The sequence below is a fragment of the Podarcis tiliguerta genome (genome assembly GCF_965153285.1).
Source record: "Podarcis tiliguerta genome assembly, chromosome: 5".
Classification (NCBI taxonomy): Eukaryota; Metazoa; Chordata; class Lepidosauria; order Squamata; family Lacertidae; genus Podarcis; species Podarcis tiliguerta.
In genome coordinates, this window is record NC_139538.1 from 13,973,028 (window position 1) to 13,988,789 (window position 15,762).

At 46.3% G+C, this 15,762-nt stretch overlaps 1 protein-coding gene across 1 annotated transcript in view; it reads left to right on the forward strand.

Moving 5' to 3' along the window:
* The window catches only part of SPATA16 (spermatogenesis associated 16), a 163,407-nt gene that overhangs the window by 117,864 nt on the left and 29,781 nt on the right, over positions 1 to 15,762 (forward strand). The window contains exons 9-10 of the mRNA XM_083442238.1: positions 10,018 to 10,182; positions 14,545 to 14,628. Coding sequence (XP_083298364.1) covers positions 10,018 to 10,182; positions 14,545 to 14,628 — 249 coding nt within the window. The remainder of the gene's footprint in view (positions 1 to 10,017; positions 10,183 to 14,544; positions 14,629 to 15,762) is intronic.

Here is a 15,762-nt window from a genome sequence, read left to right on the forward strand (position 1 = left end):
GGCCGACTCTGGGGTTGCGGCGCTCATCTCGCTTTATTGGCCGAGGGAGCCGGCATACAGCTTCCGGGACATATGGCCAGCATGACTAACCAGCGCACCGAAACGCCATTTACCTTCCCGCTGGAGCAGTACCTATTTATCTTCTTGCACTTTGATGTGCTTTCGAACTGCTAGGTTGGCAGGAGCAGGGACTGAGCAACGGGAGCTCACCCCGTCGTGGGGATTCGAACTGCCAACCTTCTGATCGGCAAGTCCTACGCTCTGTGATTTAACCCACAGCGCCACCCGCGTCCCTGCTTTTACCCATAAGAGTAAATAAAAAATAAACAGAGATATATAAATATAAAAATAAACAGAGATTTGAACCACTGACCTTCTGATCCGCAAGCCCAAAAGGCTAAGTGGTTTAGACCACAGCACCACCCACTCCCTCAAGAGATACGTGCATCCAGTTGTACCAGGGGCAGGAAGCCTTTTCCAGCCAATGGGCCAGAGCTTAATCTCCCTGACCACTGGCGGGCCAAATTTGATAGGTAGCTAGGGTCACCCACATGGGGGGGGCAATTGTGTTGGTGCTGAACTCTGAAGTCTCGATTGTTGGGACTTCTAAGTGCAGTATTGCGATGCTTACAAACCATTTTCTAATATCCCCATGCTGAACTTCCAAAAACGGGCAAAAACAATCTCCGAACTACTCCTTAAGCCTCCATAAGTCTGAGATTTGAAGAGCAGCATGGGGGAAAGAGCTCTTTGAACCTCCTTTTTTTTGGAGGTTCAAAGAGCAGTGCTGAGAGGGTGGGTGGGGTATTGCTCCAGGAAAGAAGCAACTGGGAAGTCACTTTGAGCTTCCAGTTGTTCCTCCGAAGTCCTGCTGTTACCTGCCCCACACCTGATGTCACATATGATTTCAGGCGTAGGGTGGGTGAGAATGGCTTCAACAAAATGGCCTCACTGAGCAAATGCAAAGGAAGGCTACATTTGATCCATAGACTGGAGGTTCCTCCCCTCTGAGCTACGCCTATTCTAAACTGTTGCTTCAACCAAAACAAGTTTGAATCCTGCAGTTCAGCATATGGGCCCTTTGTGGTCACTCACACACACACACACACACACACACACACACACATATATCAGTTCCAACAATCATTTAACATGACTTCTTATCTTATACAGTATTTTAGACTTCCGTCAACAACCTCTGAAGATGTTCCATTCTTTATCACTTGTTCTGCATTTCTTAATGCCTCTATTACTTTCAATTGACCTTAACTAATAATTGTTTTCAAAGTCTTCCTTGCAATATTTCTCCTTACAGAACTTCTTGCAGTCCTACTAGCGTAATCTGTTTATCACAATTCCTTTTCAGATAGTTCAAATATTTACTCCAGTCCTCTAAGAATCTCTGATCCCGCAGGTTTCGAATCCTTCCTGTTAATTCATCTAATTCTGCATAGTCCATTAATTTCATTTGCCACTCTTCTTTTGTCAGTAATTCTTGCTTCCAATTTTGTGCCAATAATATTCTTGCTGCTGCTGTTGCATTTAAAACAATTTATAATCTTGTCTGTGGCCCTTTGTGGTCTTCTGGCTCCGTCCTTCCTACTACTTCCGGGTCCAGCTGTGTTGCAGGATCCAGGCATCGAGCTCCCTAGTCCCCCAGCCCACAGACAAATAAAGGACCACATAGACTGGTTTGGATCGAAACAGTCCACAACTTTATTGAAAACAGATGAAAGAGGTTTGGCTTGGGCATTAGGCAATCAAAATACTTCCGGCCCGTCCACCGGAAGTGATGCATAGGTCATTCCAGGCAGGGGGGTTCATAAGTCTTCCATCAAATAGAGTGCCCCCCCCCCAGGGACCACCGTCTGGAGGAGCATCCTCAACCCTGGCCCTGCCTGGGCACGCAGACAGGACCACTCCCCCCATAACCCTTTAACAGGATACCTCAACGTTTGGAGGGGCAGGTGAAGACTACACCCTGCCCTCCATCCCAAACAAAGGATTGCCCCAATGCCCAACCCAGTTGTGACGATTGCTATGAGGTAGGCAGAACCACTGGGTTAGAGCCAATTGGCTTGGTGGACAAATTCCTACCTGGCCCCATAGAACAGCGACCACCATAGCCACAGCAAATTCCTTAACAATCAGCTTGAATCAAAGGAGGGTGGTTGGGGGAATCCGGTGAGGGGGAAACAGGTAGGGCCCCAGGTGAAGGCTATTTAAATGGCCAGGGAGTGGACCCAAGGGAAGCCTTCCAGCTCCGTCGGCCCCGCCCTCCAGCCCAGCCGGCATCCCCATTTGCCAATCAAGGATGTAGGCTAGGATCCGGCTTCTGATAGGCAGCGCAAGCTTATGCCCACGCCCCCTATCCAAACGGGACTCAAGTGACATCAGGGCCATGGAGAAGTCTCTGCCGTCCCGCCACGCCGCCGCACCAGAAGGGGTGAGCGGACTTCCCTACCACTTTCCAGTGTCCCTGCTCTCTCTGGTGTTTCAGCCCTTTCTCTTTCATGCAGCTCTTGAATTCCATCTCTTCAAGAATGAAGAGCACTTTTCTTCAACTCAGCTCATGTACCATATTTTCACTCCTCCCCCCAGCCTTTTAGCCAATTATAAGGATAGTAAACTCCTGGTTAAGTGTCCATTTCTCCTTAACGGCCACATTCCTAGACTGAACTTTTGACCTTCTGTTCAATAGATCCCGAGTAGAACAACCACTTGTACTTTTGACCTTCCCATGAAAACGGACCCTTCTATGAGGAGAGCCCTTAAAACCAAAAGCAGCCATTTTATAACAACCAAACATTATACAATATGGTGGGATGGCTCCCTTTGGGGGGGTATTTTAAAAATGAACCGGTTTATCAATTATTTTGAAAGAACGTTGCCACTCATATGATCAGAAAAGGAACAGGACACGTAACTGAAGGGAAAAACTTTTTCCATAATGATGATGAAAAGTGAGAACCCAACCCCAAAATCTGTTTATAAAGCAATCTAAAGATGGTACTACAGGACAAGAACTCCTCTCTCATTCCTGTTTAGACACTGATGAAATTGGACACTTCTGTTTCCTGTGGAAGTAGTCCAATTTTTTGTTTGAATTATATTTGCAGCTATTATTTATCAGCCTCAATACTTATTCCACGGAAGAATGTGCTTTATAGCACACTTTCCTTCCAGTTACCTGCTATTAGCTTTTTGAATTTCTCATGGGTTTTACAAAAAGATAGTTGGGGAGCGGGGGGGGAATACAGTACAGTTGAAAAGAAGCAATTATTTTCTGTAAGATCTCTAAAACCTCAGCTAGTTTTCTCTTAGAAAGGCAATGGTGGAGGCATCTCAGGACACAGGGGGGGGAGAGAACTAATTAGCAGCCCAAATCTGTAAGCCGGTTGTGCCAAAACACATAGCAGATAGTTAAACTCTGGAATCTGAAACAACAAGATATAGCAATGGCCATCAACTTAGAAGACCTTGATGCACAAATCCATGGAAGATAAGGCTATCAGTGACTTCTAGTCATGGTGGTTATTTTACCTCCAGAAGCAGAGACAGTATGCCTTTGAATACCAGCTCCTGGAGATCACAAATGGGAGAGTGTTGCTGCACCCATGGCCTACCAACGGCATTCCACGACTATCTGGTTGGTCCTTATGGACCTTCCATGGGCATCTGGTTGGCCACTGTGAGAAGGGAATGCTGGCGTGCTGGTCCAGGGGGGAGATTACCGTGGGGCGAGGTCCAGGACCTGAGTTGAGGGTCGGCAGACAGTCCTCCACAGGCGAAGCGGGGTCCACAGCGAGGAGCCGGGCAAGGACAGGAACTCTGGGGGAACCGGACTGGGTGCTGGCCGAAACAGCTCTTCGACGACGTTGCTCCCGCAACCTGGGACCGGGCTGACTGGCCTTTATCTTCTCTGAGGCCAGGGGCGGTCCCGGCCCCCAGGAGACCCGCCTCTCCTGGCCTTAAGGCGAGCACTCCTCCTGGGAGAAACCAGTTCCCTTCGCCTCTCTGCCCTGAGCCTCTGCAGTTCAGGAGAGGCTGAACTGGACCCAGGGGGAGACTCACCTGTAGGCACTGAGTCCTCAACCACCTCTGGAGCCAGAGTGGATTCACCTGGTGCCTGCTCCTGAGGATCCGGCACAGGTGCAGGCGCTTCAGAATCAAGGCCCTGCCCCAGCTCAGCCGGCCCTGGAGGCGGGGACTCCTGTGCAGGCTAGGATTCCTCCGGCTCAGCCTCTGAATCGGATTCCCAGGCCATCACAGCTGGACTCCCATAGGCCTTGGGGCTCATCCATCAGGGCTCCTCATACATTTTCGGTTGGTCTGCTTGAGCTGGATCTCGATGTTTCTGCTCAACTGGCTTATGGGTTTGGCTTTAGTTGGGCTCCCTGGGCTTCAGTTTCCAAGGAAGTCTTCCTGCTTAGAGAGGCATTTTTGCTGCCTTTCTGTTCACCTAGCCTTTTCAATAACTTAGCTAGTCCGTCCCTCTGTTTCTTAAATCTGTGTTTCACTTTTGGGGTATAGCAGATTCTGTTTTGTTGCATTTATATCTGGGGGCGGGGGGGCTTTCCTCTTCTTTTTTAACGGTTTCATGTCTTACTTCATGTTTAAATTGTGCTTCAATTCGGCTGTAAGGTAGGACACCATCAGTAAATAAATAAATATGGGGCAGGGCAAGTAGCATTAAATTGAAAAAGAGCCCATAACCAAAATGGGAGCAAATCATGGGCACTGTGCTGGTCCCGGGGGGTTACCGTGCGGCATGGTCCGAGTCCAGTCTGAGGTCAAGGGTGTGGTGTGGAGGCAGTCTGTCCAAGGTGGGGAGTCGGGTGTGGTCAGGAACTCTGGCAGAAGAGCAGGACAGAGTGCCAGCAGGAACAGGTTACCAACAATGTTGCTCCCACAACCTGGTTCTGGGCTGGCTGGCTTTTATCTGCCCCGAGGCATAGGGCAGCCCCGGTCCACAGGTGACTCGCCTCTCCTGGCCTGGAGGCGAGCACTCCTCCTGCGAGAACTTAGTTCCCTCCGCCTCTCTGCCCTGAGCCTCTGCAGCTCAGGAGAGGCTGGAGGGTTACCGGACCCAGAGGCAATCTCAGCTTCCCCTGCTGGGGCTGAGAGTGGAGCACCTGCAGGCCATGGGTCCTCAATCACCTCCGGAGCCAGAGCAGATTCAGCTGGTGTCTGCTCCTGAGGATCCGGCACAGGTGAGGGCCCTTCAGGTTCAAGCCCCAGCCCCGGTTCAGCCGGTCCTGGAGGCGGGGACTCCTGTGCAGGCTGGGATTCCTCAGGTTCAGCCTCTGAATCCGATTCCCAGGCCATCACAGGTACATGTACACGTAGATCATATCCCTGCAGAATTCACGGGATTAGATTTCTGATTCCACCTCTCCAGCTGCCCTCCCTCTGGCACTAGTACTGCCAAGCGCACTGCAATGCACCCAGCCATCACCTGGAATCAGATGTACATGGGACCTCCCATAGAACTACCTAGGAACTCCACCACCTTAATTCATTTCAGCTGCACTCATTGCTTAGTTCAGAGTACCAATAAATCATTGCCTGCCTTGAGATTTCAAAACTGAAAAAATGTAGCACGAATATTCCAGCAACAACAAAAAAAAAGGGAGTTCTGCCAAAACATGTCACACACATTTTATCACTGGAGACCTATCCGTCTAGTGCTCTCTGCTGGTTGTCAGCATATAAGGATTAAAGGAAATTGCTATTATGGGTAATTTTCCCACACAGTCTTCCCAGACCCTAGTTCCTTCAGGTGTTCTTGGATTAAAACTCCCCTCATCTCTGACTATTGGCCATGCTGCCTGAGGCTAATGGGAGTTGCAGTCCAAAGCGACTCCTTCAACATACATACCGGTATGCTGTGGCATGTAGTTAGGAAATCATTTTCCACTCCAAAATAGCACTCATTGTTGTGGACATCTGCATTTAGGTCTGTGTGCTGCTTTTTCTTTTCTTTTTTCTTTTCTTTTTAGTCCCTACATTGTTTCAAAAGCATGGCAAAGACCTCCTTCACAATACAGTGGTACTTCGCAAGACGAATGCCTCGCAAGACGAAAAACTCGCAAGACGAAAGAGTTTTTTGTTTTTTGAGTTGCTTCGCAAGACGAATTTCCCTATGGGCTTGCTTCGCAAGACGAAAACATCTTGCGCCTTTTTCTTAAAACTGCCAGTGCATTCCTATGGGAAACTATCAATGCATTTCCTATGGGAAACTGTGCTTCGCAAGACGAAAAATTCACAAGATGAAAAAACTCGCAGAACTAATTAGTTTCGTCTTGCGAGGCACCACTGTACTCTTGCAATCCTTTGGTGAACGGATAGAAATTTGAAGGATGCAAAATTCAAATCCTGCCTCTTTAGCATTCCAGAAACCATTTTTTCCCCATTCATTTCTAGACTACCAACAAGTGTGGGCCAAGGTTTGTTGCCGCACATTACAGTTTCTTCTTTATGAATGTGCTTATTGCGGCGATCCCCAACAGAGTGCTTGTGGGCACTAGCAAAAAGATCTCAGCAAATATTCCCTCAGAAATCCACAGTGCGTGAAAGACTGTTGACTTTCTGCTCAGTTCCTATTTGCACTGGCTCAGCCTTTCCTACATTGAACACATACCCTTAAACATGGCTTCATTCCACGGGAGGCCAGGACTGGAACACCCCACCCCTTCCTGTTCTGAACAGAGAGGTGCAAAGAATGAGGACAGCAGTGGCTGGTGGGGGGGTGCCTTTTTTCATCAACAATGGGGACGTGCCTACACCATTTCAACTCCTTTTCTGCTCTTTGGGATTAATAATAATAATAATAATAATAATAATAATAATAATAATAATAATATCTTTATTGTCATTGCCCCCTTCGGGGACAACAAAATTACTTGGCTGCTCCATAAAAACACTAATTAAACAATACAGTATAATACAGCAAGGGAGATTAGATGACTTTCAAAGTCCGGGCTTCCCATTCAGGGCCGAGATCGCTCTGGAGAAGAAGCTGTTCTTAAGACGGCTCGTTCTTGTCTTCATCGTCCTGTATCTCCGTCCCGACGGCAAGAGCTCGAAGAGACAGTGACCAGGATGCGATGGATCTTTTACTATGTCCAGTGCCTTCCTATGGCACCTTGTGGCATAAATCTGCTCTAAGGTGGAGAGTGGGCAGCCAACAATGCTCTCTGCTGCCTTAACAACCCTGCACAACCCCCATCCTGTCCTGAGTAGTACAGCTTCCGTACCACACACATAAGCAATAAGTGAGCATGCTCTCAATGGCACAGTGATAGAAGGCAAGCAGCAGTTTCTGCAACAGCCATTTTGTTACTGGTGCCCTCACCACTTTCTCAAAGTTCCAAATGTGCCCAGTGCCCCCCAAATGTCAGCGATAATCACTACATTATTCAATTATCCATTTATTGTGCTTCTAGGCTGCCCTTCATCTAAAGTTTTCAGGGTGCTATACAAGGACTGAAATTAAATATAACATTAAAATTAACACCAAAACCACAGAAAGGTCCAACACACGGCTCAACTACAAGATTGTGCCAATACAGAAACCACGGTGGACAGGAACTGCCCAACCCACACAGCCTTCCGTCCTCAAAGGCAAGATGAAACAGATTTCAATGAGCCAGACGAATCTCTTGAACGTTTCATACCTGCGGGGCCGTAACCAAGAAGGCCCTGTCACGAGTCACTGAGGGACTGGCTGCAGTTACAGGTGGAACTTTCAGCAGAGCCTCCCAAGTAGATTTTAAACCAGGCATAGGCAAACTCAGCCCTCCAGATGTTTTGGGACTACAACTCCCATGATCCCTAGCTAGAGCCAGTGTGGTGTAGTGGTTAAGAGTGGTAGTCTCGTAATCTGGTGAACTGGGTTCGCGTCTCCGCTCCTCCACATGCAGCTGCTGGGTGACCTTGGGCTAGTCACACTTCTTTGAAGTCTCTCAGCCCCACTCACCTCACAGAGTGTTTGTTGTGGGGGAGGAAGGGAAAGGAGAATGCTAGCCGCTTTGAGACTCCTTCAGGTAGTGATAAAGAGTGATATCAAATCCAAACTCTTCTTCTAACTAACAAGACCAGTGGTCAGGGATGATGGGAATTGCAGTCCCAAAACATCTGGAGGGCCGAGTTTGCCTATGCCTGTTTTAAACCATCAGCTGGAAGGGAATGCAAGAGCCATCCTTTCAAGTGAGTACTGGATCACAAGTCATATAGACACAAAGGAAGCACCTTAAATTGGGCCAGGTAGTGGACAGGCATCCAGTCCCATTCTTTCAGGAGCAGCATGACATGACAATTGGCACCTGCACTTTGCCTCAGAGGCCCTCTTTTGTTATTGTCCTTTGCCTTCCTGCAATATAAATTGGGGAAACTGGTGCTTGTTCCACCTGCTATGCCAGCTCCTTGTACTCCTTATGAAAAGCCCGTTTCCCCCCCCCCCCCAGAAGCCTGGCGCCAGCTCTCTTTCTTTCCCCCTTCTTCCCATTTGTCAGGCATTCAGCTCTTTCCCCTGCTAAATCATCCAATTCTGTCGGCCCAAAGCCTCCATTTAAGCTTGCTATTTACTTAACCTTCACTGTACCGGGATGAGGTGGTTCCAGCTTCATCCTTGGCCACTTTATTATTTTCTTTACTGCAGCTTAGTAGCCTCTTGAACTCCACTGTAGCTCAGGTAATTCTCATCATGCGCTTCATCTCCCCGTGGGCTCTTATTGCTGCCAGAAGCAGTTATTTACACTCTCTTTCTGCATTTTTCGTTGCCACTGAAACACAACCCCTGACAGCATCCAACCTGCTATAATCCCTGGTTTCCCGCCCGCTCCTTAAAGCTGAGAATTAGGTTGCTTCTTCCATTAGTCTCTGACCTAAAGTAGGTTCATAGAGAATTGCTATAACGATAGAGCATTATCCAAATCAGGTAGCCAATTTCTTAACCTCAAGGGCAGACCCACATAGGCAGCATTGCAGTCTGCCTCTGATCCCGAAAGTCGCATCCTGCCATCAGGACTAGTAGCCACTGACAGCAAAATCCCCCATGAAATAATCTAATCCCTATTTAAAACCATCTAAATTGGGGGATAGTGGCTATCACCACACCTTGGACCCTCACGACTGCTTTTTTTTTTAACCAAAGTGTAAGGAGGCCTGATTTCCATTAATGGATCTAGTTTGGTCCTAGGTGTACCCCTCTGCAACGCACGGAACTGCTTTTAGAAGGCTTTTAAAAAAATGGTTACAGATTAATTGAGGATATGTAGATATATCGGTGGATCTGTTGGCGGAGACTTCTTGGTGGCATCCCCCATTTGTGAAAAGCCATCCCTGGTGAGGTGCGGTTGTCTTCCTTATTATTAACATTCAGGAGGAATTTAAAAACAGCCTGTTCAGCCGGGCATTTGTTGATTGAAATATACTGTTTCTGGCAAGCTTGAAATGGTGGCCTGTGTGAATATGTGACTTCTTTTAAATGTTCTTACTTTTTTAATGAGGCTGGTAGGTAGGTAGGTAGGTAGGTAGATGTTTATTAATGTGGTGTGTGTGTGTGTGTGTGTGAGAGAGAGAGAGAGAGAGAGAGAGAGAGAGAGAGAGAGTGGACACTCGGGTTGCGAACGTGATCTGTGCGAGATGCATGTTCACAACCCACAGTGTTTGCAACCCGCAGCTGCATGCATGTGCATGCGTGGGTTGTGATTCGGCGCTTCTGTGCATGCGAAAGCATAATTTAGCGCTTCTGCGCATGCGCAACTGCCAAAACCCGGAAGTAACCCATTCTGGTACTTCCGGGTTTCAGCAGTCCATAACCTGAAAAAACGCAACCTGAAGCGTCTGTAACCCGAGGTTTGACTGTAATGTTTTGCTGCATTGTCACTCCTTTGTGAGGAAGGGAGGGATGGAAATATAATAAATATGAATAATAATAACAATAACAATACAATAGCCGGATGACGTCCCTCAGCTCTTGTCTAACCTCTTTGGGTTTCATTGTGGGCCCAGGAGACTTTCTGCGCATGTTCGGGGGTGATAGAGAAGCTGCAACACGCTAGCCTGCTCGGCCGTTTGCAGCGCATCAAGGAGCAATCGCAAGTGATCAACCAAGCCATGGCTGAGCTCGCCACTATCCCCTACCTCCAAGACATCAGCCAGCAGGATGCTGAACTGGTGAGCAATCTGGTTTTCAATCCTTGCTGTGCGGGTTTGCTTGTCAAGCAAGAGGAACAAAACACAATGGGGTTGTTGTTTTTCTTCTGCCTTTCCCCTCCTGAGCCTATTTTTTAAAATAAAAAAATTAGCAGCTGCTTTGAAAACCTGGGCCCATTTTGGCAAAGCGAGGGCTAAACCCAAAAGAGGCATATAACACTTCAAGAGGCATCACTGCATTTAAAATGGCCACCCTCAGATCTCTTTATTGTGGAGGATGAGGAGCGTTGGGGTGTTTCCTGCATTATGAAACAAAGTGCATTATAAACAGGATTATTAGCATCCCGTAGCGTAAATATCAAGAGTACAAGACGAACCGGGGGAAACCACCTAAAAGAAAATGAAATAAGGAGCTTTGTTTGTTTATTTATTCGACTGAGAGAACGTTCACTGAATGTGCAAGAAATGGACTCTCTACAGCAGATGTAAGTAAGGGAAATAAGCACAAGAACATTTGAGCCGCAGTAGATCAAAATGAAAGATCCACACTGTTTCTCGCAGCAGGCAAGCAGATGCTACCAGGAAGCTCACAAGCTCAAGCTCAGCGGCAGTGCACCTGCTCTGTACACCGAAGGTCCCTGTTTCCATGGAGAAACGAATGCCCTCCAGATGCTATTAGACTCCGGCTCCCATCAGCCCCGGCTATATGGCCAGTCATCAAGAAGAATGGGAGCTGTGGTCCAGCAACATCTGGGCCCCTGAGATGGCAGGTGATGGGGAAGAGCCTCTGCCTGAGGAGACAGAGAGCTCCTGGCAGTCAGAGGTCCTGTTTAAAGCACTCTCACATCACTTCCAGGGGTGCCCAAACTTTTTCCAAAGAGGGCCAGATTTGATGAAGTGAGCATGCGTGAGGGCCAACCAATGTGGTTGAGAGCTTTTTTTAGGATTGCAGCTGTTGAGCTTTTTTTAGGACTTTACCCCAGGACATATACTGCCACGGGGGCTGGATTAAATCAATTGGCGGGCCGGATTAGGCCCCCCCCAACGGACTTTGGACATGCCTGCTTTAAATGGTCGTGGCAGAATGCCCCACCACCACCACCAAGTGTCCCTGTTTTCCAGGGACAGTCCCAGATTTACAAAAGCTGTCCATAGTTGTCAACGTTTCCCCCCTTTTAAGGGAAATTCACTTATCCTGAATAGGATTCCTCGCAAGAAAAGGGAAAAGTTGACAGCTATGAAGCTGTCCCGGTTTCTGATTTGATCCTGAAACGTCTCGCTTTTCCTTAGGATGTCTCTATTTTCATCGGAGAAATGTTGGAGGCAGTGTTTTTTTTCTGGGGGGGAACGCAGAGATACGCATACCCCTAAACATTTTGTGAATCTAAGTTTGTCTTCATTGAGGGGTATTATTTCAATATGAGTAGGAAAATGAGAGTACCCCAAACGTGTGTGTGTGTTTTTTGGGGGGGCAGCACTGGTTGGAGGGTATGGAGTTATCCGACCCCCGAGCCATCTAAAGGCAGCCATGTATAGGGAAGGGTTTTGTTTAATGTTCAATGTTTTATTATGCTTTTATATATATTGGAAGCTAACCAGAGCGGCTGGGGCAAGCTAACCAGGTGGGCAGGGTATACATAGTACAATTATTAGTATTAATAATATTGTGGAATAGGATGCCCCTATTTTCATGGGAGAAGTGTTGGAGAGCATGTCATGGCTTCCCATTAGCTATAAAAGCTGCTAAGAGTTGTTAGGAGCAAGGCTGGATTAACCGCTAAGCAAAATAAGTGTGTGCTTAGGGCATCCAGAGAACAGGGGCGGGCACCACAGATTTATTTATTTTTCAAATATAAATGAAGCGCAAGTACACAAAAATAAACATTATTTCCCATCTTACTGTTTCGTTTTGGACAAGAAATTTTTATTTAATGGTTTTGAATTAGATATATATGGGAGTGCCAAACCCTTTTAAATGCTTGGGGGGAGGTCTTAATCTAGCCCTGGTTAAGGCAGCCTTATTCCCCTCAGAGAGCTACAGTTCCCAGAATCCCCTGAGAGAAGTGGGGATGATTGTTAAATTACTCTGGGAATTGTAGGTCTGTGAGGGGAATGCCTAGAGTTGCCATACGTCTGGGAAATCCCAGACATGTCCTACATGCACATTCAGGGGAAATTTTACAGTTGTAAGCAAATGTCCAGGTTTGGGGGTGGTGGCAGCTTGGGCCCTGTTTTTTGGGTGCTTGCCTTAAAAAACAGCTTAACAACTTTGTCTGGAAATATGGCAACCCTAATTGAGCCCTTAATGTTTCCACCAATCTGCCCAATACAGCTGTTACGTTTGGGCCGCAGAGGTTGGATGTTGGTTAAAGAGGGAACACGACTAACCCCCTGGTCTTATTTCAGCTCCATAACCTTTCCGTAAATATCACAGTCACTAACTTGCAAAAAGGCCTGAGACCTTGAGGCCTGAGACCTTGCTCATCTGCAACACAGTAATTCGGATTCTGCAAAGCTCGTTTTGCTTTTTAGAGCTTACGCCAAAGAGATGTGGGGCTAGGGTGTCTCAGTCCACTGCCATCACCCAAGTGGAAATTTTAAGAAAAAGAACAGAGGGGGCTGTGTGTACAGATGGGGAAGAAATTTGATTCAGCCCACATCTAAAGGCAAGCTTAACAAATGGACATTTTCCTAAACAATATACAAACCGAAACACAACCATCCTTCAAAATTTGCGCTTCTCCAAACTGTGCGATAAGGTTCTCCAGACAAGGGATGTGTACAGAAATGCACACATTGGGATAAAGTGTGCATAAGAATTCAAATATTATTGAAAATAACAAACATGCATCGTATTAAGGGAAATTGCTTGGGGAAATGGGTGTATACATCAGTTAAAACTGCATGCAAAAATGTGTGCATTATGAGAAATTTCAGATGAAATGCTGAGAAATTTCCATGAGGATTTAAAAAAAAAAAAATCACAAATTGCTGCAAAACTGAATTTGAGACTGGCATCCTCCAGGCATTTGCTATCAGCTCACATCCTCACCCGAGAACATTCCACAGGCCGTTAGTATTGCAATGAGAGGTTACAAGGGTGCGTTTGTTCTCATTATGACCTCAGGAGCACCAGGGGACTCTGCAACAACAAAAACGCTTCCGTGAAGACCACCAGTAAATGTGCTGGTCTTGGAGACACAGCCCAGTGCTCTGCTTCAAACTAACGCAATGGATAATTTTCCATTTGCATGCGTCTAAATTAATTACTGCATGCAAATGAGCAGTGGCTGGTGGTTTCTCCTCTGGGATGGCTTGCAGACCAAGTCATACATCATGGCTTAAGCACATGCTGGGAAACCGTTACTTAAACCTGGCTCTCCCAGCTGCAAACTTCACCTTTCGGAAGACACAGTGACCTTCTCAAGGGTAGAATTTCAACAAGCCTTGGGAGTGTTTGCATTGCTTTCGATCTTTCTTTACCAAACCTGGCAGCCGTAGAGAACCCCCAAGCAGAATATTCTACGACAAGTTGTTTTTCTTTTCCCTTAGGGCACCACTTTTAAGTAATGCAGAAAGAGATCTATAATCTGGGCTTCCCACATTTAACTTTAAAAACAAACAAACAGCAACACATTAATAGCACCCACAGAGGGAAAGGATAGCATAACACCGCAAATACTTTTTTTTCTAACTAAGAGAAATCTTACTGATCTCTCACATCGCAACCCACCTGGCTGCACCTTTAGAACACTGCCAGTTTGTTAAAACGAGAACTTTAAACAGTTTGATTCGATCCTTCAGTTCAGTCAAACTGGGTGCTGCTTCTATGTATGTGTGGCCCAAAAGCTAGATTGCAGTTTGCGTTTTTAATGTTTATTTATGAACCACCTTAAGTGCCCCATGGGGGGGGTGTTGAAAAGCCTTTTTCATAAATGTCTTTGTTTCTTTTAATCTACGCAGCCTAGCCAGTTGGACACTTTCGAGTTGATTGTTGAGCTCAGTAGACGGCATTTAAGTAGGTGTTCCACTCTCATGCTGAAATTAATGAGACTGAAATACTCTAATATTTACAAACACATAGTGCATTGCAAAGCAAGCTTCTGCGAAATTCCTTAAGTGCACATTTTCTGACAGAAAACCAACACACACACACACACACACACACACACTTATTGTTGGGCATTATCCATCCCACAATAACACAAGGCAAATGTGGATGAGAAGAGGAAGAAGGTGATGATGGTGGTGCTCATTGTGCGAAGGATGAGCAATAAAATCATCAGCGTACAAATGATTTTTTAATTAGGTTTTAATCTGTGTATTTAGAGAAGTTATTTCTGTGTGAATTCCATTCCGATAATTTTTATCTTGGTGTCACAGCTGCAGTCACTAATGGCAGATGCCATGGACACCCTCGAAGGAAGGAAAAGTGATAAAGAACGTGTCTGGAATAAAATTCAGAAGGTAAAAAAAAAAATTGTCATTGCTGAAGACTCAGCAGATATAGCAGTTTCTTGGAAGGAAAGGTCTGTCTCGGGGGTCAAATTTGTTTGCTGAAAAAGTCAGGAACATCACCATCCTGAAATTTTGCCTTGGCAAATTTGTGCCCAGGCCACTCATCGTTTTTTTGTGGGGGGTGGTGCTCTTTGAATTCATCTAGATATAGACTCTTCCCATGCAACCCATCAAGATGACCAAGTCTTTGCACATGTTGCCAACTTTAAACGCAGCTAGGCAGCTAGGTCATCCTTTTTCTCAATTCGGATCAAGGCTGATTTGGATGCAAACACATCAAAGCGCAGTATTTCATATGAAGCAGCAAGAGAAATAGCGGGTGGTTAATGTGTACAATGCTTGCCAGACCAGAGGTGGATTGAAGAGCAAATGGAAGTGTGTATACGCAGCCATTGCCAAATTGTTTGGAATGATTGATGTGCCTACATCTTTCTTGTGCCAGATCCGATAATTCTCCCCGAAATCATGTAAGTCCACAAAGATCAAGCAATGTAGGGAGTAAGGAAACTTTGCGATAGGGTAAACAGCTAAGAGCCTGGTAGCACCTTAAAGACTAACACATTTAGTATAGCACAAGCTTCCACAGACAACTTCATCAGGTGCAGGGTTAATCCCAAGTTGCAGGTACAGATATACATTATCTGGAAGGAGAGCATTGTGAACAGCGAGGTTAGAAGGAAATGAAGTGCAGAAAAGCACAGACCGCGATAATTACGTTACCGACAGCGGCATTTACAGAAAGAGGAGTTGATAAAACAGACATCCTGGCATTGGTCAGCCAATTAGCACATGTGGTGTGATAGAAATAAACTCCATTGTGCCAGTTCAGTCCAGAAGTACCCGTATTTTTCGCTCTATAACACGCACCAGACCATAACACGCACGTAGTTTTTAGAGGAGGAAAACAAGAAAAAAAATATTCTAAACGAAATAGTGGATATATGATTTTTGTGGTTCATGCTGTGGCCACAGACATGTGATCTGACAGTGAGTTTGGAGTAGCCCAATGCAAAAATCCTGAGGATCCATGTGGATCCATGCTTTGTAACCACGGAGGAGGGAAGGAAGGGGAACCATGGATCC